Below are 27,548 nucleotides of genomic sequence, written 5' to 3' on the forward strand. Positions count from 1 at the left end.
TTTTTACAACATTATCCCTTGCACTCACTTCTGTTCCAATTTTTCCCCTTCTTCCCTCCACCCTTCCCCCAGATGGCAAGGAGTCCTATACATGTTAAATAGGTTGCAGTATATCCTAGATACAATATATGTGTGCAGAACCGAACAGTTCTCTTGTTGCACAGGGAAAATTGGATTCAGAAGGTATAAATAAGCTGGGAAGAAAAACAAAAATGCAAGCTTTACATTCATTTCCCAGTGTTCTTTCTTTGGGTGTAGCTGCTTCTGTCCATCCTTGATCAATTGAAACTGAGTTAGATCTTCTCTTTGTCGAAGAAATCCACTTCCATCAGAATACATCCTCATACAGTGTGGTGTTCTTGTTCTTTAAAATATAATATGATGGTTCTCTCTGGGGGAGAGGGCAGGTTTCTCGGGGAGATTTTCTGGAGGCAGCCTTAGTTTCAATTGAAAGTAAATAATCACCCAAAATCGCAGCCAGCTGATAAAAGTTCAGATCTTTTATTGTGTCCTTCAATATAGCTCAGTTAGCTCAGAGGCATATCTCTCCGCTTGGTTCTAAGAGTTCTTGTAGCTTTGTCCTTTGCTTCTGCCTCTGCTTTCTTCAGCCTCCAGCCAGGAACAAGGTGAAAGTTGTAATGAATCTCTCTTGCCTGGGAGAGAGGGCTTTGTGGGCTTCCTCCCAGAGTGCTCCTCTCCAACCCCAGTCAATGTTCCAAAGTAAGACTCTCCAAGTTCTAAGAGCTTCCTCTATATATATGATCTCCCAAAGGTTAACTCCTCCTCTGAGAGAATGGGATTATCGGTTATCTCCCAGAGTGCCCTAAGAGCTTCACGGGAGGTGTGAATTCAGATATCTCATACTAAACCCTGAAATCTCCCAAACGTGTGAACTCCAATGAGTACTTAAATACTTCTTGCTTATAAGAGCTCTCTAAAGATGTGAACATAAGCATTATTGTCTATCAGTTGTACTTCGTACCTTGTTTCAAGTTCTGGCCCATAACATCTCCTCATAGGATCAGATTAATCATACTGAACCATGCTAAATTAGATAATTATTGTCTCTATCAGCTCTAATGACTTAACATTTTGTAAAGATTCCAACATCTCCCCTTTTCTTTTGATTTAGAACATAGGTGGTCATGACCTCCCTGACTTCTCACAGAGGTGAGAACCCCAAAAAAGTGATCATACCTTCCCAGACTGCTCAAAAAAGGAGTAAAAACACCATAAGGAAGTAGAAAATCAAATCAGATTAGCGGGTTTCTAAAGGGGTTCACTTGAAACAAGTATGAAACAAGGTGTACATAAATCCATCAATATGGGAGGCATTAAACACAGTTACATAAGCACATAGCAATATAATACAGGCTAGTAGTAATGTAACAGATAACATGAAAATTTGTACATGTCCCCAAGTCCTAGAAATAGTCCAAAAGGAAGCCATTGTCCATTAGTTCATGTGCCAGGAATTCAATAATTCCTGTAAGCTTTGAAGTAAACAATTTTTCATAACATGAATCAACATACAGAATTCTATATGTCCATAAGTCCTAAAAATAGCCCCAAAGGAATTCATTATCCATTAGTTAATGTGCCAAGAATCCAATAATTCCTGTAAGCTCTGAAGTACTGCAATAGTCTCATCAACCATTTTTCATCTCAAGGAATCCAATGATTCTTGCTGGTTTTTCAACAACTTGAAATAGTCTCATCTTGTGTTAGGAAATCCAATGATTCCTGAAGATTTTAGAATTCTTTTAACAGTCTCATTGTCAGCCATGCTCTGTCAGATGTTTCTTAAATCTTCTCCTTTGTTTTTGAAGAACTTGAAATAGTCTCATCTTGTGTTAGAAATCCAATGACTTCTGAAGATTTTAAAGTTATTTTAACAGTCTCATTGTCAGCCATGCTCCTTCAGTGTCAGATGTTTCTTAAATCTTCTCCTTTGTTTAGAGGTTTTTCTCTTTTTCTGTTTCTCTCTAATGGACAAGGCGAATACGACTCATTGGCACCCATCTGATTCCTTCTCCACCTGTGGAGATACAAGCAAACCCTCTCCCCCAAGCAATTAACCTATCTGGTCCCTTCCATTCACCACTTTCTGGATCTCTCCACATCACCTGGCGATTATCTAAAGATAGTGGAGCTGCTCTCACTGGACATTGCTCTTCTGGTGGGTTATAAAACCTGTCTGCTGGAGCCAGTGCATCTTTATCAATACAGTATCGTTGTTGAGGTGTATATAATGATCTCCTGGTTCTGCTCATTTCACTTAGCATCAGTTCATGTAAGTCTCACCGATCCTCTCTGTATTCATCCTGCTGGTCATTTCTTATAGAACAGTAATATTCCATAACATTCATATACCACAATTTACTCAACCATTCTCTGATTGATGGGCATCCATTCATTTTCCAGCTTCTAGCCACTACAAATAGGGCTGCCACAAACATTTTGGCACATGCAGGTCCCTTTCCCTAGAAGAAGAAATCTAAAGATACTAATGGAAATAATGAACATTTTATCTTTTATTGTTGTCAGTTGTTGGGCATTCTTTTTTCTCTTTCTCACATCCTCCCTATCTACTTGAAAGAAAGCAGAAAAAAGGGGAAGAAAGCAATATTTTTCTTTATCAGTTCTCTGGAATTATAGTTGATTAAAATTCACATATTTTTCATAATGATTCATTTTTATAATTGTTGCTCTGGTTCTGTCCTCTTCACCATGTATTAATTTAGGTCTTAAATGGTTCTTGAAACCATCTTCTTCATTACATACATTCATATACCACAGTGTATCCAGCCATTCCCCAAATGATGGGCATCTCCTTAGTTTCCTCTCCTTTCCCCTCCCATAATGAACTTTTCTCCATTGTTACTCTTCTTTTTCCTCTGTGTAGAATTTGATGTATTGATCACCTTCATCCCCTGGATACTATTTTTTTTTTTAGTGATAATACTTTGGGTACAGTACTCTCATCTAGTCCTCCTCAGTCTCTTTAGCATTTTTTTTCCATTTCTATATACCTATAACCATGGATATCCCCTAATTCCTGCCCTAGTCCTTTCTCTTTTCAAGTTATACTGTCTTATTTGGTAATCTCATCAGCTACCATCAGATTAATATCTTCATACAGATTATTTCCAAATATTTATATCCAGTTAGCATCTCTCCTGAGTTATAAATCAGTATTACCAAACGTCTTTTTTGGATATGTCATACAGTATGTTCTATAAGCATCTCAAATTCAGCATGTCCACCCATAGTAAGCAAATTATTCATGGCCTGAAAATATATACATCATAGGATCATCAGTTTAGAGCTAGAGATTATCATAGAGGATGTCCAGTAATCAGCCAACTTAAATTGGGAGATGTGATTGCTAAGTTGTTGATAGTGATCTTTAAAAGATTATGGAAAATTATGGAAGTTCCACAGAACTAGAAAAGGATAAAGGTCCTAATTTTACAAAGGGGAAATGAATGACATCTGAAAAATATAAACCATTGAGCTTTACTTCATGCCCTCACAGAATTAGTTATTAATTATCTTATCAAAGGCATCCCCCAAATCTAGCATAATTCCTGGAAAATAGTAAACATTTAAAATGCAAATTGCTTTATATCTTGAAAAGGGAATGGTATTCAAATGAGCCTAGTATAACTGCTTTGAGAATATCTAGTATGCTTTCTCAATCACAAAAATTTAAGTATTTATGATGTTCAGAGAACTAGCATTTGGGATACAAGGAATGGCATAAAACAGTTAATTAAATACATACAAGAAACATATAAAATAAATGGGAGGTAATAGGAAAGGATATATCAGAAACTACTTTCAGAAGTCAGGATTTGAGCTGAATCTTGAAAGAAGTTAGAAAAGCTAAAAGATGGAGGTGAATGAAGCAGACATTCCAGGCATGGTGACAGCTGGTGCATAGGCATGGAGATGGATGTACCCGGTTTGAGCAACAACAAATAAACCAGTGTTGCAGATCTTTGTATGGGAGATAACTAAGGGATTTAAATCAAGAGCTAAGATGGTTTGCAAATGAAAAATACTAGAGGCTTTCCCATTAGAAATAGGTAAAACTAGAACATATCTTTCTTTTCAAATAATGTAATTACTTAGGAAAACTCCAGAGAATCAGCAAAGAAACTAGTTGACTTGCTTCAGCCTGGTAGCTTGATATAAAATCTGCAAAAATCAGCATTTCTAAGCAGTACTAACAAAAAACCAGAAACAGGCAATAAAAGAATTTCCATTCAGAAGAACAACATAATACATAAAATATCTGGGAGTTTACCTACCAAGAAAGTTTTAATTTAGAATATTACCACAAAACACCCTATAGAAATATGATGAGACTTAACTGGAGAGTTGTTCACTGCTTGTAGATGTGCCCTGCCAGTATAATTTTGCCAATACATAAAAAATATGTATATTTATTTATTTTTTTTAATAGCCTTTTATTTACAGGATATATACATGGGTAACTTTACAGCATTAACGATTGCCAAACCTCTTGTTCCAATTTTTCACCTCTTACCCCCCACCCCCTCCCCTAGATGGCAGGATGACCAGTAGATGTTAAATATATGAAAATATAAATTAGATACACAATAAGTATACCTGACCAAAACGTTATTTTGCTGTACAAAAAGAATCAGACTCTGAAATATTGTACAATTAGCTTGTGAAGGAAATCAAAAATGCAGGTGTGCATAAATATAGGGATTGGGAAGTCAATGTAATGGTTTTTAGTCATCTCCCAGAGTTCTTTTTCTGGGCGTAGCTGGTTCAGTTCATTACTGCTCCATTAGAAATGATTTGGTTGATCTCGTTGCTGAGGATGGCCTGGTCCATCAGAACTGGTCATCATATAGTATTGTTGTTGAAGTATGTAATGATCTCCTGGTCCTGCTCATTTCACTCAGTATCAGTTCGTGTAAGTCTCTCCAGGCCTTTCTGAAATTATCCTGTTGGTCATTTCTTACAGAACAGTAATATTCCATAATATTCATATACCACAATTTATTCAGCCATTCTCCAACTGATGTACATCCATTCAGTTTCCAGTTTTTAGCCACTACAAAAAGGGCTGCCACAAACATTCGTGCACATACAGGTCCCTTTCCCATCTTTATAATCTCTTTGGGATATAATCCCAGTAGTAACACTGCTGGATCAGCTGCCAGTATAATTTAATAAATAACATGCAATCTAAATATATTTAGTACTCAGATTACCGAGTAGAGCCCTTTTGGAACTATACAAAATGTTAGCCACATTTGTTCGAAAAAATAAGTCTAGGATTTTAGGGGAAAAAAGGAGAAATAAAGTATTGAGGAAGGGGCATAACATCACATCTCAAATTGTAATATAAAGCAGTAATCATCAGATTCTATTTAAAAACAGAAGAGCAAATTAGTGGAACAGACAAGTAAACTTAGACTTTTCATGTAAATAAAGTCAGAAGAGAATAAAAGTTATATGCATCAAAAAAACATAAAAATTCGAAATCCAAACTATATAATGAATTGATATAATTATATGGCACTAAAATTTATTTCTTAGTCAAAAGGTGTAAACATAACAATTTCAAAAGAAATTCAGATTTTAAATGCCTATGAAAACACATTCTTCCAATAACTAAAAAAAATGCAACTTAAAACAATTTTGAGTTGTGGTTTAAAGCCATATATATTGACAAAGATCATAGATGAGAATATCAATGTTAAAAGGACATATGAGAATGTAAACATTCTTATCCATCATCATAGTGATATCTTATGAAGTGATCCAGGTATTCTGGATTCCAGTTTTTAATTATATAAGAAAAGTAACTAAATCAGAAGTTTGTAATCTTGTGTCATAGACACAATATTTGTAAATGCATAAAATAAAATATGATTACAAAAAAACCAGTTCTATTAAAGTAGAGCTATAATGGCAAAACAAGATTATACGATGATCAATTCTGATGGATGAGATAATTCAGGCTAGTTCCAATGATCTTGTGATAAAGAGAGCTATCTATACCTGTGAGAACTGAGTGTGGATCAAAAATAGCATTTTCACTCTTTGTTGTTTGCTTGCATTTTATTTTCTTTCTCATTTTTTTTTCCAATTTGATTTGATTTTTCTTATGCAGCAAGATAATTGTATAAATACGTGTGAATATATTGGATTTAACATATATTGGATTACTTACCATCTAGAGGAGAGGAAAAATTGGAACACAAGATTTTGCAAGTGTTGATGTTAAAAAATTATCCACACATATGTTTTGAAAATAAAAGGTTTTAATATAACTAAATGAATGCATGCATGAATGAATAATAGAGCTGTAAAATATTATTAAACAAGTTGTAGGCCCCAGGTTCAGAGCCCAAAGAGCTAATTCTCTTTGATCCAGTGATCTTAAGAAACAAAGATCTATTATATAACAACAAAAAAAAAAAATCATAACAGCACCCTTTGTGGAAGCAAAGAACTGGAAACAAAGCTAGTGCCCATCTGATGGGAAGTTGTCAAATAATCTGAGTTCATAGACTTATTGAAGAGCAAAAAAATTATAAATACGAGGAATTCAGAGAAACATGAGAAGATATTAAGAAACTATCCTAGTGAAATAATCTAAACCAAAGAAACCAAGCTGAATGACTACTGCAGTGTAAGTGAACTGATTACTAAAAGGACTTTAAGTAATGGGTAGAAAAATAATAAAAATTCTAGGAAAAAAGAAAAGAAAACATACTTTCTTCTCCAGAGTAGAAAAGTGGGGGTTATCCCACTAACCTAAAGTATTTTATATGGTTAGAGATGTATATTTTAACTTGTTATACACATGTTACTTAGACTGTAAAGAAAAAAAGCCATCTATTAACATGTTAAATATTAATGAGTTGATATGCCATCTCTAATGATACTTTGTTAACTTCCTATTTTTATATTCATAACAACCTGTTTTAAGAGGGAGTGGGTTTAAATTGACTCAATAGTTTGATCAGACATAAGCAGATTGACTAAATATTAGAATAGGTTATCTAGAGTAGTTAGATGCTTCATCTTTAGATATTTTTTAAAGTAAGCCTTTTAAAAATATGTGGGCATTCATTTGTTTTTGGCAAGGATTCCAAGTCTTACTTTCCTTTCAGCTACATAATTTTAGAGTGTTTGGAAGTTAAATAACAAAGGTTAGTCTTATATGGAGAAGACTTGCAAAAGTAAAGTCATCTGATGAAAGTAGGTTCAAGGAAAGAATTACATGAGATGGTGATAATGATTATATCTCCTCTTCTCTGAATAACTATTCAGAATAATAACTTACTTTAACTAATAACTAACTGAATAGCCTTTCAATGAGCTTAAAGTTTTGATCTAGATTGTTAACCTTTTTTACATTCCTTATCCCCATGGTTATTATTTTGTTAAAAATTGATCTCTACTTCTTTCTTATCCAAACCAGAGGTTAAAAAAAAGTCTTCATTTTCAGCTCTCTTTGGAGCATTTTACATTGTTGATCATCCAGTCTTTCTTGAAATATTCTCCTCCATTTGCTTCTATATCATTCTCCTGATTATTTTCTGATCTCTTTGATGAATTCTTGTCCTTATTCCTTATTGATTCTTCATCCTTCACTCACTGTGGATATTGCAAAAGACTTGAGTGTCTACTATGATTTTATTTTTTAATTTAAATATCTATATAGTGCAAAGCATGGTGGGAAGTAACAATTCTTGTCTTTAAGGAACTTAAGCACTTACATGAGAAATAAGATATGTTCAAAGATAAATATAATTTAGTGTAGTGAGAGCAAAGGAGATTTCCAAACAAAATGCTACACACTTTGAGCTAGGAAAATCAGAGAGAAGGCTTTAATGGAGATGACTTCAATTCTGATATAACACTACAGTTCAATTATGTAAGATAGGCCTCACGAATTCAGAAAGGATAAAATAAGGGAACAGATTAGAGGTATAGTTTGTATGGAATTTAGAGGAGAAGAATGAATAAAGTTAAAAATATTGTTTGGAGCCCAATTTTAGAATACCTTAAATGTCGAGCTTAGCATATGTTTTATTATCCTTTGAACACTGGACATCTGCCAAAAGCTTTTTGAGCAAAGAGCTATGGAGAAAGGTGTTCTACTCACAAATGTGTATTGGGAATATTTTTCTAGTAACTTTTTTTTTAAAAATGAATTTTTATTGAGATACTTTGTTTTTATATCACCTAGATTTCTTTCTTTGTCTCTCTACTCAACAAGCTATCCCTTATAATGAAAGTTTTTTTTTTAATTAAAAGAAATTCATCAAAAACAGTGAGTACATCAAAACTATCTGACATTATTACAGGATGTCAGCACTTGTGAAGTGCTTCTTCCCTTCCCCTCTGCAATGAGTCAAGAAAAAAATTTTTTTTTCCCTCTTATTTCTTCGGTGGAGCCAGACTTGTTCTTTATAATTTCACCACATTCATTTTTGATTGTTTCAATTATTCTTTCCATTTATATTGTTGTAGTTATTTTGATATTGTTTTCCTTAGTCGTCTTACCTCCATTTTTCACCAGTTCATAGAAGTCTAGCTATGATTCTCTAAAGTCATCGTGCTTAAATTTTTTTAGAAAACAGAATTATGCTGTTAAATTTGCCTATCACAATTTGTTTAGCCATTTCCAAACTGATTGACATCCACTTTATTTCCAGTTATTTGATGCCACAAAAAGTACTGCTGTCGATATTCTGAAGTATATGGAGCTTTTCTTTTTGTCAGCGCTCTTATAGTAAACCTTAGAATCTCAGGGTCAAGAAGATCTAAATAATTTTGAGTGACTTTATTTGCATAATTACAAATTGCTTTCCAGAGTGGTTGTGTTCATTTATAGCTTGACCAAAAACATAGCAGTACACTTAGCTTTTCACAACTCTGCCAACATTGACTATTCCTTTCTTTTGGTATCTTTGCCAGTTTGCTGTGTTAGCTAAAACCTCTGGGTTTTTCCTTTGCTTTTTTCTTATTAAGAAAGATTTTTCACACAGTTGTTAATAGTTTGTCAGTTTTACTTTAAGGGCTGTTTGTTCTTATTCTTTGATGGTTATTTATTGGGGAGTTTTGGTCTATGCAGAGGCAGAAGTAGTTAAGTGGAATAGTGAATAAAACTGATCTTGGGTAACTTTTACTTCATTTGTTCCTGTCTCTTTTTTCTTTTTCTTTTTCCCCTCCCCCCCTTTTTTAGTAATAGCTCCACCCCTCTGAGTTGTTGATTTGAATTTATTTAAAAATTTTTATCTTTTTCAGGATATGGCCTTAGTTGCACCTGAAGCTCCTTCAGAACAAGCTAGGAGAGTTTTTCAAACATATGACCCTGAAGGTAAGAAACGTCATTGTTTTCACTTTTGTTGACTTTATCTTTCTATGTCCCTACATAAACTGATACTTAGTGATATTCATCTCAATCTTACCAAAAAATATTTAATAAATTGTTAATTTGAAATCAGATAAAAAATAAAATACACTTCTTGCAAAGTGGAAAATAAAACAGAAAAAGAATAGTCATACTCATCATTTAATAATTAGGTGAAAACTATGAGTTAAACATCAAGAAATGTCAAACATTTCTGTATATTTCAGTGGACAACAAAAATTGTATTTATGAAACAGATTTTCTTTTGTTTTCAAATATGTATCAAAATTAACTTAATAGTAACAAGAAGACTCAGAGTTTTCATTTTCTTTTGTATATGATTAAGATGTTTTATTGATGCTTTTTTAGCTGACATTGCTGTCAGTATTAACTTCTCTTCCTCCAAGTAAATTTGTTTAATTGTAACAAATATAGTTAAGGAAAATAAATCAAGATATTAGTCTTATTCTTTGCCTCTACTCTGTTACCTCTCTGCCAATATGTGGATCAGTTGCGTAAAATCTTGATTGTTTTCTAATTTGATCAAAATTCTATAATCCTTCAGAGTTCCTTTTCTATAATTAACTTGTAAGTTTTCCCTGTCTTGATTCTGCTTATTTCATTCTGAATCAGTCTTTCCAAGTTTCTCTAAATCCATCAGATTCATCATTTCTTAAGATACAGTAATGTTTCATTACATCCATAAACTATAATTTGCTCAGCCACTCCCTAATTGATCAACACTTTTTGTTTCTAATACTTTGATACAACAAAAAGGACTGATACAAATATTTTTGTTTGTATCTGTCCTCTCTTAATGTGCCTAAAGATGTTATCATTGGATTAAAGGATATGCAGAATAGTTGAACTAGTTCACAGCTCTCCCACACTTATATCAGTGCCCCGTCCTTCTATGGTCCCTCTAGCAATTGCCATTTTCTTCTTCTATCATCCTTGTCAATCATGTGGATGTGAGGTAAAACCTCAAAATTATTTTAATTTTCCCCTTTTTTAAATTGTGATAGCTGATAAGCTCCATGTAGTAATTTGAAGTTATTCATATCTTTCTATTTAGCTATCTAGGAATAGTTTTCATTTTATATTTGTGTGAATTTCCTGAAAATTTGGACACTAGGGGAATTTGTTTAAAATTTATTTTTAAGTGTTTTTTTTTTTCTCTAGTTAACTATTTCTTTTTCATTCTGTGTTCATTTTACTTGTTAGAAATTATTTTGGGTCATCAAAATTAACAGTTAAGTTTATACTAGTACTCAAACCTTGGGCACAGTCTGAAAGGAGTAATATTACTTTCTGAGTAAGATAATGCCAATATTTTAGTCATGTATTACAAATTTCAAACTGCAGGTTTTTAGTGAGCAGTTTATAAACTCAGAACTTGAGAAAGAAATTATATAAATTAATGTTATATTAAATATGGTCACAATATCAGACTAATTTATTTACATTTGCTAAATATTCAGAACATTATATCTATATTTAATCTGAAAAATGATATTTCCAAATAACCTCTGGTGTTATGTGAAAGTGTTATTACATGAAAGACATTTGCCAAACTGTATGTGAATGTAACATGAATGCATTGTATCATAAAAAGATGATGAAAAGAACAAATCCAGTGAATTTATGATTCATATGAATTAGGAAGATTTACATGAACATCATTGAAGTAATCAGAATCAGGAGAAATAAACAATGACAACATTGTAAAGGGGGGAAAAAACCTGTAAGATTCAATATCCACGATCAATGTAATGAGCAAACACAAATCCAAATAACTGATAATAAATCATTCCCCGAATTCATTGTACAAAGATTATAGAGTAGAGCTGTTAAAAGAGATAGTTTTTCCAGATACTTCTATTTTGTTGATTTGTTTCTTTTGGCTTATTTGTAACAAGAGAGGATTTGGGAGATTGGATGAGGAGAGAACAGTCTCTAAGGAGAGAAGTAGATAAAGATAAAGCTTCTAAGAAAAGAAGAGAATGGGGGAAAAAACAGCAGTGACACATTAAAAAAGAAATAATGCTCTCCCTTTGTGATTCAAAAATTTCCTCCTCTTTGAGCTTTATAACAATCCTATTATAGCATTTTCTTCCATTCTTTGTCTCTGCTATGTGTTGACCTCCATGATTACATTCATTTTTCATAGTGGCTTTAGCACTTAGGCTCTTTCTCTTCTCTCTGTCCCTGAAATCTTTGTCATGATTTTAATATTCACAGAAAACCCTTATTTATCAATTCTCTAAGGAATTCATTTTACCTCCAATGATGGCAGCTTCCTTTATACAAATCTCCTGGCACCTTTCATATATTATTCTTAAAGCCTTCTAATTGTTTGCCCTTATTTGATCAGCTGCCAAAATATTCATCCCAAAGGCATAGATCAGACCATGTCCTTCTTTTATGCTCAGTAACCTTAGCAATAAAATATAGGTTCTTTGACAAGATCTATTACATCTTTGTCTTTGTTATCTAAATCATGAGAACACACACACACACACACACACACACACACACACACAGACACACTGCGGTTGGGAAAAAAATCCTAATCTGTTTTTAAAAGTTAGGAAAGACATGAAAAATAATGTGTAATGAACACATAAATGGCATTGACATCTATTGTTGTAATTTTATACAGAATTTTAACTGATAGGAATTCATTGCCTTGAAAAGCAGACCGAAAAAGCCTTAATCAGAAAACACTTGACTTGCTTTTCAAGAAGAAAGATTATGGTTGAAGATAGCACCTGTTTCAAATAGAAGTTTGTTTTGCTTGACTGTGCTTATTATATGTGTATGTTTATGTGTGTGTGTGTCTGTATATATGTATGTACATATATATTTCATTATTTAGAGGAAAGAAGCAACTATTAATAGGCCTGCCAAAAAGGAAAAGAGAGAAATACTACTTAAAATATACAGGAAAGACAGAAGGAAAAATAAACATAACAGAACAATTTGTAAAGTAAGAAGTAACATGTCAAACATCAAGAGGTCATTCATAAAAACAAAGTCTCCATATATACCAAAATCTTTATAGCACCAATTATTGTGAAAGCAAAGAATTAGAAACAAAGAGGATGCCCATCATTTGGAGAAAGGCTAAATATTATGGCACATAAATGTAGTGAAATGTTACTATGCAGGAAGAAATGATGCATGTGATAAGTACAGAGAAAAATGGAAAAATCTATTGGATCTAATGAAGAGGAAAACAAGTGGAGTTACAAGAAAATGGTATACACCCTGACTGCAAGAAAATGGATGTAAAGAACACAATAACAAAGACCAGTCCTGGGGCCAAGAAGCCTGAGCTAGAATATCTTCAGGAATTTACAAAACTCCTTGAATGACCCAGACTTCGTGCAGAGACAAAGCCTAATCCATTAATTTTGGTACTCTAATAATGTTATGGATACAAGACATGAAACAGTGTGGACTCAGAAAGATTGAAAATGAAGATCACAGAGCGTGGGCCATACTTGGATCTAGGTGTGGGCCATCAGGCTACAACACAAAAATAACCAATGAGAGACTTCAAAGAGGACTAGGATTAAAGAAACCTCTCAAAGACATGTATAACAAAAAAAGAACATAGGGGAGGCTCATGATAGGAACAAGGGGCTTAGAGTGGATCACTGATGTCTTTGCAATGCATCGAGAAATCAAAGAAGACTTCTAACACAGGTAGACTTTTTGTGGTGAAGTTGTAGCAGATGTAAATGGGAGTTACACATCTACAGGCATTGTTGCAATTTTACGTTGTGAAAGCAAACTTCCAGATAAGTGAGATTAACAGATTTGAGTATGCCTTGCATATAGTAGGTACTTAATATTTTTTAAACTGAATTGAAATGAAAAACTTCATGGGGTCCCTATTATTACTCTCTAGGGTAAATGCAAACTTCTTCCTTATCTGACATTTAAAATGCTTCATAATCTTATTTGCATATGTTCACATATTATGTTCGTCAATTAGACTACTTAGATATTCCCTGAATTTTAAATGCCATCCACTGCCTCCCTGCATTTCCACAGGACATCTTCCATATCCAAAATGCACACCACATTGTGTCCATATTTTTTTTTTTTTTTTGTGTCCATATTTTAATATCCATTTTTCTCTTTCTCCCAAGCTCAGCTCAGTTTCCCTATTATTATGGTCTCTTGCACTGGTTCCCTTGAAATTTTCGTAGAGCACTTTTAATTTTAACCTGGTGGAAGACAAAATACAGTAAAAAGTGCTGGATAGGCAGTCATAAGACCCAGGTCTTATTATAAACTCTGCCATTTAATAACCTTCATTTAACCTCTTGGTACCAGGTTTCTTCAGCTATAAAAGGAAAGGATTGGATTAGATTAAGGCTTCTTAAAACTTTTTTCATTCACAGCCTCTCTTTGCTTGAGAAATATTTATGTGATCCCAATATGTAAGTAAAACAGGTATAAAAAAATCAAGCATTTGCTGATAATAAATCATAATTTTGTGGCCACCACATTCAGACCCATATGAGGTCATGACCCAAAGATTAAGAAGCTTTGAATTAGATGACCTTTGAGGTGCCATCTCTGTCCTGCAATCTGTAACAAAAATGGGGGACATTTCTAAAAATCCTACTCTTCTAATTTCTTCATTCCTTCTGATATTGGCTATATGCCTATAGTGTCCTTGACTCTGCCTTTTCCTCCATTTTCCATATGTTCTTATTTGTCAGATCTTTGCAACTCAACTATACCTTAATAATGTCAGTTTCTCTCTTATCTATTTGCTCTGCAGTCGTTTTTGGCTTTTCCTGCCTCTCACTTTTCCATAACGACCTGCCTTGTGTCATAATGACATGAAAATGATCCCAACTTTCTAAGAGACTTTGGGCTCTAGCAGATCATAATGTGCCTGGAAGTACAATGCTAGTCGAAGGATCAGCTTAGGTCTACTACTGGCCACCTGGTGCTAAAGCCTAACTATGCCCATTCAAGAAACAAAAGTACAAAATCAACCAGGAGAAGGCAAAGCAAGAAGGAGGCAGCAAAAATTAATATCTAGAATGTCTATAAACATTAACTTAGTGGAGTAATATTATATTATTATATATAGTAATATATGTTATATATATATAAATATTATTTATCTACAAATAAATCTTAAGTACTAATCTTGTTGATGGTGGAAGTTTAGCTGAGACATTAAGGAAGCTAGAAAACTCGAAAGGCAGACATGAGAAAGGAGGAAAGTCAGAAAATGTTATATACAACAAAAAAGTTATTTGAGTTCATAAAGGACATTTCCATCCATTTTTTATTGATTTTTACAGCAGTCTTAGGAGATTCAGACAGTTTATTATTATCTTCATTTTATAGTTGAAATTTCAGAGTGACTTGTCTGAGGTCACACTGTAGTAATTAATAATTCTATGACAAGCAAGTAGGTTTTCTCTCCCCCAAGCATTTTATTTATTTAAAAAATTTCCCCAGTTACATTCAAAATAAAATTTTATGTTTACATGTTTTACAAAAAATTTTTGAGTTCTAGGTACTCTCCCTTATTCCCTCTCACAATTAAGAAGTCACAGGTGAAGTTAGGCAAAACATTTCCATAAAAGTAAAGTTGTAAAAGAAAAATCTTGTACCCTAATGAAAATTAAAAAAAAAAAAAAAAAACCCTTAAGAAAAATAAAGTTTGATTTTGTTTTGTTTCAATCTGTATTCAGAAACAATCAGTTCCTTTTCTCTGGGTATGGATAGGATTTTTCATCATAAGTCCTTCAGAGTAGTCATGGATAATTGTATACTGAGAATAACAAAAGTGATTTACAGCTGGTCATCCCCAAACATTACTATTACTTTGTATACGGTATATTTTACTTTGTTTATGGAGCACTTTCCAGGTGGTAGTGGTTTTTTCTGAGAGCATCCTGCTCATCATTTCCCAGAAAACAATAATGTTCCATCACAAATACATACCACAGTTTATTGAGCCATTCCCCTAACTAATGGGCATCCTCTTAATTTCTAACTTGTTTTATCCTTAGAAGAGAGCTGCTGTGACTGTTTTTTTTGTACATATAGATCATTTCCTTTTTTTTTTTTTTTTTTAATCTTTTTTTGGTATAGCCCTTTGGGCACAGATCATATCTTTTGATCATTTATCAATTGGGGCATGACTCTTACTTTTTATAAATTTAAATCAGTTCCCTCTATGTTTGAGAAACGAGGCCTTCTCAAAGAAACTTGCATCAAAATTCTTTTTATAATTATTTTTGTAAACTGTATTTCTCCCATTTATTCTCTCTCTCCTGTCCTTCTTTCAAAAGTATTTTGGTATTGACTATCCTTTCCCCTAATGTGCCCTCTTTTATATCACCCTTCCTTCGCATATCCCATTCTCCTCCTATTTTCCTGCAAGGTAACATAGATTTCTATACCCCTATTGAATATATATGTAATTTCCTCTTTGAGCCAGTTCTGATGAGAATAAGGTTCACTCACTCTCCCTCTCCTCCCCCTCTTTACTTTTACTATAAAAGCTTTTTCTTGCCTCTTTTTTTATGGTAGATAATTTGCATCATTCCACTTCTCCCTTTCCCTTAGTACATTTCCTTGTTACTCCTTAATGTATTAATTTTTCAAATAGATATTATCCCTTCATATTAAACTCATACCAATGCCTGGTGTCCTTTGTCCATATATGCTTCTTTTAGATTCCGTAATAATGAGAAAGTTGTAATAAGTTACAAGTATGACTTCCTCCCATGTAGGAATGTATATTGATAAATCTTATTAAATCCCTTATGATATCACTTTCCTGATTACCTCATGCTTCTCCTGAGTCCTGTATTTGAAAATCCTCTATTTCATTGAATGATCACCTTTTCCTCTGAAGGATTATACTCAGCTTTGCCAGGTAGGTGATTTTCAGTTGCAATCTTAACTGCATTGCTCTGTGGAATATCATGTTCCAAGCCCTCTGGTCCTTTAATGTAGAAGCTGCTAAATCTTGTATTATCCTAACTGTGTTCTAATATACTTGGAATTGTTTCTTTCTGGATGTTTGCAATATTTTCTCCTTAATCTGAAAGTTCCAGAATTTGACTATAAAATTTCTGAGAGTTTTCATTTGGGCATCTCTTTCAAGAGGTGATCTATGGATTCTTTCAATTTCTATTTTTTCCTTGGTTCTAGAATATCTAGAATATCAATTTTCCTTGATAATTTCTTTTTTTTTTTTTTTTGATAATTTCTTGAAGGATGATGTCTAGACTCCTTTTTTTGATCATGCCTTTCTGGTAGATCAATAATTTTTAAATTTTCTCTCCTGGATCTATTTTCCAGGTCAATTGTTTTTTTCCAATAAAATGCCACCCCCACCCCCCATTTTCTTCCCTGTTTTTGTTTTGCTTTATTTTATCTTGATTTGTCATGTAGTCATTCACTTCCATTTTCTCAATTCTATTTTTTAAGGAATTATTTTCCTCATGAGCTTTTGTACCTCCTGTCTCAATTGGCCAATTCTGCTTTTTAAGGCATTGTTCTCATTAGCTTTTTGTACCATTCTTAATTCTTTTTCTAATTTTTCCTCTCTCTCCCTCTTCCCCCTCTTCTTCTCCCCCATCCCTATCTCCCTTTCCCTCGCCTTCTCTCTCTTGCTTTCTCCCCCCTCTATGTGTCTCTGTCTCTCTCTCTCCCTCTCCCTTCTATCTCTCCCTGTTTCTCTGTCTCTCCTCTTTCTCCTTTCTCTTATTTGTTTCCAGGATAGAAGGTACACTATCTCAAGCTTCAAGGGATTTGTGCAACTGTTTTCAAAAATCCTTCTAGGAATCTGACCACAAGCACTCTTTTCTACCCTGGAGCTGTCAGATGTATCCCTGCCTCACTGTAAGATCTAATGAGCTGACCTGAGCTGGGGCTATGGCACACTCCCACTCTGGTCCCACAGATCTTTTCTGCTGACCTTCCAGGTCCTCTTTGGTGACTCTGGACTGAGAAGTCCAGAAGCTGCCAGTACTGCCGCTGATTCAGAGGTCAGTCTGGGCTGAGGCTTGGGGCCAGGGCCTAGGCTGTGCTGAGATTGCACACTAGACTCCCACCCTGGCATCACAGACCTTTTTTTTTTTTACTGATCTTCTAAGTTGTCTCTGGCTGAAAAATATTCTACTCCATCTTTTTGGATGTTCTGATGCTCTAAAATTTGTTTGGTGTCATTATTTAAAGGAATTTGGAATGGTTTGGGGGAAGAGGTTGCCTTTACTTCCCCATCTTGACTCTGCCCCAAATAAGTTTTCTTAATACTAATATACTGAACCATTTTTCTCGTCAATTCCAATATTTTTAGAGAAAAATACACAAATGACAACATTATTTATCTTTCTCAAATTTACACATGTAGTAAATTTTATTTTTTTATTGAAATATAAAAGTTTTTCTTTTTTAAATGTTGATAATAGCTTTTTATTTTCAAAATACATACAAAGATAATTTTCAATATTCACCCTTGCAAAACCTTGTATTCCAAATTCTCTCCCTTCCCTAGACACCAAATAATCGAGTACAGGTTAAAAATGTACAATTCTTCTAAACATATTTCCATATTTATGCTTCACAGGGAAAAAAAAGGAAAGTCTGTGTTTTGAAGGGGAAAAGGGAAAAAAATATGAGAAAGGGAAAAAACCCCAAAAAGGTGAAACTATAGAGACTGATTTTAACTCTCAGTTTGTCTAAGATCAAGAAATATTTAGCTTAGAATCTTAGAAGACTGATAATTATTTTAATATGCTTATCATACTTTTAAAAATAAGATCTAAGATATATATATTTGCATACATGATATATTTTTTAAACTGTTTATTTCTTCTTTTGGAATCCTACCAATATTTTAATTTTACAAAGACCTTGGCAGATCACCTTCCATTATTCACTTCCTAGCCTATGGAGTAATTCCTAATTGAAAGTAAAAATAAACACTATCCCATGTGTTCAAGGTCTAAATTTAGCTAATTAGACAAAGTTAATAAAAATCAGGTTGTGGACCTAAGAAAATGTAATAGTTTGATTTCTTTTTCTTTTTAGTTCCTATTTGTTTCTGTGTGTATATAAATTCAAAAGGATGTTTTCAGAAACACATTACCAAATGAGAATGGAATCAGAATACATACTAAGTAGCAAATATCAAATAATTTTGACAGATCTGATTTTAAAATGTTTTTCAAGAATATTAAAATTTATACTTGTATACATGTTCTTTGAATCTAGAACTCGTAGAACAGGAATCATAGCAATCGAAAGCACTTTATTTTGTTGAATTATTGGATAGTAATTTAATAGACTCGATGATTATCCCAGTGTCTCAGTTCATTATATATACTTTGGTAAAAATTGACTTAAATTCTCTCATTTTTCAATCATTATGGTTGAAAATATTTCTAATAAATAATTGTGTGTGTGTGTATCTACACACATATACACATCCATGAAAGGTGGGGCTGCTTCTCTTACAGTGATTGCTGTGAGTCTTTCACTGCTTTGCTAATTGCTATACACATAAGCATTTCTCTTCTTTGTCTTAGCAATCATACCTTTCTTGACACCTGTACCATATACTTTCATCTGATATTTTTGGATTTGCAAAGAAATCCCTGTAGTTTATTTTCACTTTTGTACTATGAATACAAGTCTAATTACTACCACCATCTGAGTTATAATGATTTCCTTTTAGTTAGGTCAACCCCATGATTTATCTTTTCTACAGGCCCAGAGATCTCTTTTTTTTTTCCTCTGTTAAAAATATGTTTTTAATTAAATAACTTCCTTCTTACCTTTACTTACTTTTTAAAATTTAAAGTAAGCTATTTTAAAGTAAGATTACAGTACAAAATTTAGAGAAACACAAATAACTTCATTACTGTCATTAAACAATAGCAATTACTTAAATTTGTTTTCCTCTCCTAAGAAAATCTATATTTTGTCTCATAGTAGCTCCAAACATTTGAAAATTCATAGATGATCAACCTTAACTTAGTTTCCTGGCAAATTAATTTATAGCTTGAATATTTAAAAAGCCTTTTGTCCTGTTGCATGAATTAATTGACAGTCACTGATGCCTTGATTTCCTTCTGCTCATGCTCAGCTCTCAGTAGCTAGTGGCTTTCCTGAAAGCATTTTTGCTCACCTGCATTTCTGATTTCCTTCACAGGCTAATTGTACAATATTTCAGAGTCCGATTCTTTTTGTACAGCAAAATAACGGTTTGGTCATGTTAAAAAAAAAAAAAAAGTGCAATTCAGAAAGAAGTTATACAGTGTTTTCTTCTCTTTTTACCTTAGTGTGGCTAGTGTGATGATATTAAAATTTTAGAGCTAGAAGAGACCTTAGTGGAAGTCAAATCCAACCCCTTTCATTTTACAGATATGGAAACTGAGTCACAAATCAAGTAATTTACCTGGAGTTTCATAGCTAACTTAGGTACGATTTGAACTCAGGTTCCTGACTCCCAAGTCTAGTGCCTTTCCGCACTATGCTACATTTATATATATAATACTATCTCACTTTTGAGCTCCAACTTCTGTAGATCTTGGCTTTTGTAATTTTATGGCTAGATCACAAACCAATCAGATTTTCAACTATACAGAGGTTCCTAGTTAGGAAAATGACTAGTGAGGTTTTCTTTTAAATTTCTTCAAAATGTATATTTTTGGTAACACACGTATTCTTCAATCTCTTCCTATTTCCAGTTTCCCCATTGTGCCAATTTTTTTAAAAATATTGGTTGCTTGGCTACTGGATTATTGAAGTTTTTATATTTATATTTTGAGAATTAATATTTCTGGTCTCTTTCTAAAAGTAAATCCTTCTACTCAAGTTTTCATGATTGGATAGAGTATAAAATAAAGAAAAAAACTATAAATATTCTGTACCTTGGTCATCTCAAACTGTTTTCTTGAACTAATGAATGTATTACACGTTAATTGAGTTAGGATATTTTCAGTATGTTTTTAGTTTAAGAATGAGATATGTGGAAAATAGACAATATTGGTTTCACTTTATGTACATACATAGGTAGGGTAGGTCTGCATATTTATATTAAGGAATCAAAGTAATGTTATGTAGAGGTTGTTTAAATGATACTAAGACTGGAGCATACTGTAGATCAGAATTGTCAAACTCAGGACAAATTTATGTAGACTGCGTATCAACTTAGAAAATTAATTAGCATTATCTGTGGTATATTGCATTTTTATTTATTTTAGTAAACATTTATCAATTACAATTTAATTTAATTCTTGTTGTACTTGGGAATTTTGTAGACTAAGAGTTTGAAACTTGTCTTATAGATAAAAGTGTGGATTCAATTCTCATGAAACCCAATAAGCTTTGTATGCATTAACAAATGGAAAATTTCTTTAGCATGAAATTGTCAATGGCTTCATAGATAGTTGCTATTTTACCATATAGAGACTAGGTGATCATGTATGGATGGTTCAGCACCAGTCTAGTAATCTTACTAAAAAGATAATTGTTAGTATACACAAATAGGATTGGGCCATATATGCTATGCCCCATGAACAGAAACTTGCTCATTTTCATATTGAGATGTCTTTCTCTAGGTAGTTTAATAAATAAACTCTATCCAAATCTGGAAACTTATTTAATATTATTGTTCTGAATACAACTAAACAAAATAAATAGTTGTAAGCCTTTTTTTGCCCACTACAGTTTTCTAAGCTTGAATGGCTCATAAGTACTTTACTTAAATGTCTTTTTTAAATTTCTGCTTATCTCTATGTTAAGATACCTTGGCATGTACATTACTGTAAATCACTTGAAAGTATATTAATTTTGAAATTTATTAAATGATTCTCATTACTTAATCAGGCCCCACTGATATATTTGTCCAGATCAACACATGGACTTATTTTTGCTTATGAGCCAAAAAAAATACCATATTGAGAAGAAAGCAGTACAGTATGTTCCACATTTTGTTGAAGAGTAACTAAATCTTACTTTGCTGCTTTGACTTGACTGCTTTGTTTGATTATAGAAGCAGAGTTCTTAAATACCCTATTCTACTTGGCAGGATGTAAAACTGCTAAGTAGTATATTATATGCAAGGTATTTTAAAACTGAGAAAATCCTCAGGAATGAATTAATAGGTATGGGGAAAGGGCAGTGTACATTTATGGATATAAAAAGATGTCTCTTTAAAACTGCTTTAATTTTAAAATATCTTAGAAACATTTCTGTGTCATATTTTTCCTCTGCTGAGTATGATTTGGCCACAACCCATATAGTTTTCCCATTGTGCCAAAAAGGGATTTTTTTTTTCCCCCACAAAATGGTCTTTATCCACATTAAATACTACTCTGCATTTTAACATTGTAATATTCTTTAATTAGATCCAAGTAAAGATTTTTGATTTTTATCTATTTTATCTATCTAAAAAAATAACATCACTGAATTCCTTTCAGAAGTTAAGTATGTCTTATGGGTGATAAAAGGGTGATAGTATTCTGTAATTGGAACTTGTGGCAATTATTTCAACAGTAGTAAAAAGAATACTTTTTATTAAAAGATATCCTTAAGTAAACAGGGCTACAATGTCAATGTGGGAAGAAGCAGCACAGTAAGTTCCACTTCAGTCTTCTCCAAACAAAGTGAGAATTTGCACCAAACCATTTCCTTATAGGGAAATCTAGTTAAAGTCACAATGAGCCTTTTTGTCCAGCTGGGCTCAGCAAAGAGTCAGACACATATGTGCACTCACTGGGAACTAAGTTTGCCAGAAACACCCTACAAGCAGCAGCTCGACACCCAGGAAGAGGAACCAGACAATAAGTCTCAGGGCCACCGAACCCATATTGTGGGTGTCAGGCAGCCACTTTGTGGCCACTCCTGGAGCACAGAGACAGGGACAACAGAGAACAGATATGAGGACAGTATTTACTTTGTTTTCAAAGAGTTCCCATGACATCATGGAGCGATGACTTGCACATGAATTGAAATTCTGTGGAGCAGATGGGCACCAAGTTGTCAGCCTCACTCTCTCTTCCTGAATCCTTGCAGAGTGACAGAACAGACGTCATGTCAGCCAGCGGTGGCCCAGCATGAGCAGACATCTTTAGATCAAGATCTAAGCCCTCTGCGTTGCCCGCCTCAGCCTCCTTCAATGGCTGCTGGAATAAATTCTTATTGGCCCTTTTCAGAAAATTTAGTGGAAATCATCCACTGCTTGGGGTAGATATTGCCTAACTCACTGACAGATTTGAGACCTCAACTGGGTTTAGTCTGCCAACCAAGATGGTTTCAGTGAGGTGTGGCTACTGAACATGCTACAGGTTTTTGGAGCCACAACTGAGAATTGGACGAAACAGGTGGATACTAAAGGTGGGTGAGCCCTAAAAAGAGCTCAGCAAGACTTAAGAGGCACTAGTTTTCCTGAACAAACCTGTGCATGGATAGGGGCGTTCCAGGGAAGGAGGTGCTGGACAGTGTACTGAGAGGAGAAAGCCTAGAAGCCAGAAGAAGCAGTATTGCTCAGATTACAGACAAAGTCTCAATTGAAGCATCTAAGCTTGCTTGCAAAGGAATAGTTAAGTAGGAATCCCAAACCAAAGAGGAGCCCACTCTGAACCAAAAAAGTTTTTTAACTGGCTGACAGAAGCTTAATCCAGTAATGGTCTACTCTTGTTCAGCCCTAATCTCAGCTCAGGAGCATGTAAGAACTCTGACTAGGAAGCCAGCAGTTAAATTTTTTTGTGGATCAGCCCACTTTGGAAATACTAGAAGCTTCTGTGTCCTAGCCTTTCCCTTGAGTTCCTGGAATAATACAACACTCAGTACCCCAAGGAAACAGGAAAAGCATCAGCTGAAAAATCATACCCTTCAAGACACAGACATTAAATAAGAGAATGATTCCAAAATATTTACAAACAAAGCCACAGAATAAGAACATAGCTTGGGCACACACTCAGCTAGAATTCCTGGGAGAGATGAAGCAAGAGTTTAAAAAATAAATAATTTAAAATATTTTTTTATATATAGAATGAAGGTGCTTGAAGAAAAAACTGAAAGGAAAAAAAAAAAAAACTGAAAGCCATGGAAGAAAAATTAGCAGATGAATTAATAGTTTGGCACAAGAGATACAAAATCTTGTCTGAGCAAAAAGCTACCTTGAAAATTGAAATGGACTAATTAGAAGCCAGTGACACCATGAGGCAACTAAAAATATTAAATCAAAATCCACAGATTGTAAAGTATCATAGCAAAAACATCTGATGTAGATAACTGACGAGGAGAAAGAAAATTTTAATCATTAGACTATCTGAATGCAATAACTGAAAAAAGAGCGTTGACATCATACTTAAAAAAAAAAAATGAAAAGAAAACTACCCATATATCTTAACCAGAAAGCAAAGTCGATATAGAATCCCTTCAATGGATTAATGCTACAAGCAAAGAGAAAGAATTTGAGTACCAGTGAACCATAATCAGGATCACACAGAATTTACCAGCTACCACTTTGAAGGAACAGAGAACTTGGAATATGATATTTTAGAAGGCAAAAGGTTTAGGTTTAGATCCAAGAACAACTTAGCCAGCAAAACTAAATATGATGCTTTTCACACCACAGGGAAACTGGAAAGAAAAGAAAGAAGGAATAAAGGGGTACCCATAAATTGGGGAATAGATGAACAAGTTAGGATATAAATGTGATTGTACTATAATGCTGAGCTCTTGCCAGTAAAATTAATAGCCATGGAAAGTCCAAGTTAAGCGAAATAAAAGTCCAAATGAGGATGTGACAACCCTCTCATTTGATTTTTATAAGAATTTGTATGGCTACAATGATTTTTGATGTTGACTTTTTCTGTCATAATTTCTTATTTTCTGGTATTTTTACAGATAATGGATTTATACCTGATACACTTCTAGAAGATGTGATGAAAGCTTTGGACCTTGTTTCAGATCCTGAATAGTAAGAGAATAGAAAATTAAAGCTTTTATTTAACCATAAATAAATTTTCCATTAAAATCAAAATTTACCATACCATTATTAATTATTTTATTGAGATATACATTCTACACAATGTGTTTAATATACACAAATGTCATAGTGGATAATAGTATAATTAAAGGAATAATCAGTTTGGATTATGGATAAAAAAGATTTTAAAACTTCATTTAAATTACCTTTCTTGTTTATACTCTTGTCTCTTTTTATTAGGCATTTAAAAGTTATGTTGGAATTGTGGTTTTTTTTGTTTTTTTTTTTTTTTGAAATTTCAAAGTATTGTGCTGTTAACTACTAAAACTTTTGAATTTTTTTTTTCTATTTTGACATTTTGAACTTGGTTTGGACAACTTTGAAGGAAATTATAACAGTCTTATTATAGATAATAGTGTTTTTCATCAATAACCAATTCCCCCCCCCCCCTTTGACTCTTCAACCATATATATTTAAAGGCAGTCAAAAATATTGAATACTTCTAGATAACTAAATGATCTGGATTAAATAATTTAAGTGTTAGTACATGAAGAATCTAGTCCTTCTGTTCATTTTTTTTTTCTTGTCCTCATAACGTTGGTGTTATGCAGAGGCACTTTTTAAATTATATAATAGCTTCCTTTAAAAAGCATTTTCTCATTTTGTTTCTCCTTAGGGATAATTTGCATTTTTATTATACTAAGTGAAATATTAATCAATCAAACATGAAATTGAATCTGGAAATTTGAACAGTTTCTTCTGAACATTGGCATGATAGCTTCTAATGTTTTTAGGCTCTGCACGATTTTTAGCTGACAATAATAAAATAAACTTTAACATGTAAAGTATTGCAACAAGGAATTTCAGTGTAAGCAACATAAACAATATTGGTATTCACAATCCTGTTGGTGTTTTTTAGATGAATTTAAGATGTGATCTCTTTGTAAATATACTACCACATATAAACACATATACTAATCAAATCTAAATTAATATCTAAGAATTTTATATTAAATTATGACTTAGACATATTCAATAGGTAAGCATAGGTAGAAATAAAGGAGATGTCTAAAGGAACTTCAGCTATTTTAGCAAGTGGTATGATGGTGGTTTGCCAGTTTTCCTCTATATTATTTAGGTATAAGAATGACAGCGTTGTGTAGTAGAGCAAATGTTGGACTAAGAATCAGAGGCATTTAAGATCAAATCTTTGCTTTCTTAACTTACCTCCACTCCCATGTCTAAATTCATTTTTAAATTAATCCACATTTCTCATGCCTTACTATAATATTTGGTGGTATCCTTGCTGTATGAAGTAGGCAACAGTGATCTGTTTAAATTGTTTTCTAGCTGTATGTAGGGATGAATTAAAAAGACATTTTTAAAATGACTGAGGTCCAGTCTGTGGTAGTAGAATGACTTGTTCCCTTCTGGAGAGTCCATCATTTTTAAGTAGGCTAGAATCCGTGAGTCTGATTTCATTAGCCTCCTGTTCAAACCTACTGACCTAATCATCTGAGACCCATTAGATAGAATATAATATTCAAATCCTTTATTTTCTAAGATAGTTGGTAATTTGATGTCCTTATTCTACATGTAAATACACACAGAGAGACATACACGCTTTAAAGGACACACCAGAGAATTAAAAAATGAATAAGAATAACATTTTTATATTTTGGTATTCCAAAGAACCCTAAATTGCTGGCTTTAAAATAGAAATTTCAGATTTGAAGAATTTTATTTTCTACCTTTCATTCCACTTTCTGTTGTCAGTCCTCCTTAGTACTGGTGTGCAGTATTCTTTCTCCCCAGCAAATAAAACTTGGAATAAAAATGGAATAGTGGGGTAAAACACAATGTGGTTTGTCTTTGTGGTCTTTAGCGACTAGCCTAACATATATTCCCACTTTAAACCATATCACATTTCTGTTTCTGGAATAAATAATTTCCTTTTTCTACCCCAAGATTTATGGGTTAAAAATTTCTACTGCATGGGCTTACTTTTTTGTTCTTGAAAGTGACTTTTTTTTTTAAATAAAGAATTGAAAAGTTTTTTTTTTGTTTGTTTGTTTGTTTGTTTTTTAGTGAGTGGTAAAATTCACTTCTTGTTATGAAGATCTCATGTTTATACTCCCCACTGATATTGTGTTTCTTCACAACGGCCTTGTGAGGTAGTTAGTATAAATACATGTTAGTATAAATGCCTTTTTATAGATGAACAATAACCACAGAAAAGCCTATGATCACACATCTAGTGAGTGTTGGAACTGAGATTTGATCTCAGCTGTCTCTAATTCTTTGCCCAACATTCTTTCTGTTCTATAACACTGTCATTCTTATACCTAAGTAGTATAGTATGATCAAGCTTGAAGGACCCTTATTGAACAAGTACAAGCTTTTATTTCACAGATCACGAAATAAAGCCTAGAGAAACTGATCTGCTCAAGATTTCACAATTGGATACCATAATAGCCGGGAACAAGATCTTGGACTTCCAGTTCAGTATACTTTATACTCTGCCAGGAAAGAGGAGGAGAAAAAGTAGATGAATGATTTATATTTTCACAGTGAAATATACTTCTATAAAATTTTTTCTTTAAAAACACAAAAGAAAGAAACTTCTTCTGGCAGGGGGCATTGCTATGGATCTAGGCTTATAAACACCCAATTTTAAAATTACTTTACCTAATAAGGAACAAACCTTCAAAATTATCTTCACATTTTAAATTGTAAATGTTAACAAATTACTTTGATTTAAAAATAACCACATTTTGGCAAATCAAGTGCCATTCCTATGTATTTGTCATTAAGGTTCTAAAAAGAACAACTCTCAAAAGTTTTTGGCAGTGAGATGTGTTGTAATGCCACATATTTTAATCATGTAAGAATAAAAATGTACCAGTGGACTTATTGTTTTTGTATTTTTTGATATTGTTCTAGTGTCAACCTCATGAAGAACAAATTAGACCCAGAAGGACTAGGAATTATCTTACTGGGTCCTTTTCTCCAAGAGTTCTTTCCCGATCAGGTAACGTAAGGAATTGTTAGTTGATTCCTAATATGGTTGAAGTCCTCAGAGATCATGGTGGTAATTTTCCTACACATTTAAAACTATCCTGCTTATAGATTTAA

At 33.2% G+C, this 27,548-nt stretch overlaps 1 protein-coding gene across 2 annotated transcripts in view; it reads left to right on the forward strand.

Annotated features, from left to right (window-relative positions):
- The window catches only part of MINDY3 (MINDY lysine 48 deubiquitinase 3), a 95,870-nt gene that overhangs the window by 63,405 nt on the left and 4,917 nt on the right, over positions 1–27,548 (forward strand). For both annotated transcript variants that reach the window (XM_012551269.2, XM_031939924.1), the window contains 3 exons: positions 9,310–9,382; positions 24,332–24,404; positions 27,357–27,444. In XM_012551269.2, the coding sequence (XP_012406723.1) occupies positions 9,310–9,382; positions 24,332–24,404; positions 27,357–27,444 (234 nt within the window). The remainder of the gene's footprint in view (positions 1–9,309; positions 9,383–24,331; positions 24,405–27,356; positions 27,445–27,548) is intronic.

This window comes from Sarcophilus harrisii, chromosome 5 (genome assembly GCF_902635505.1).
Source record: "Sarcophilus harrisii chromosome 5, mSarHar1.11, whole genome shotgun sequence".
Classification (NCBI taxonomy): Eukaryota; Metazoa; Chordata; class Mammalia; order Dasyuromorphia; family Dasyuridae; genus Sarcophilus; species Sarcophilus harrisii.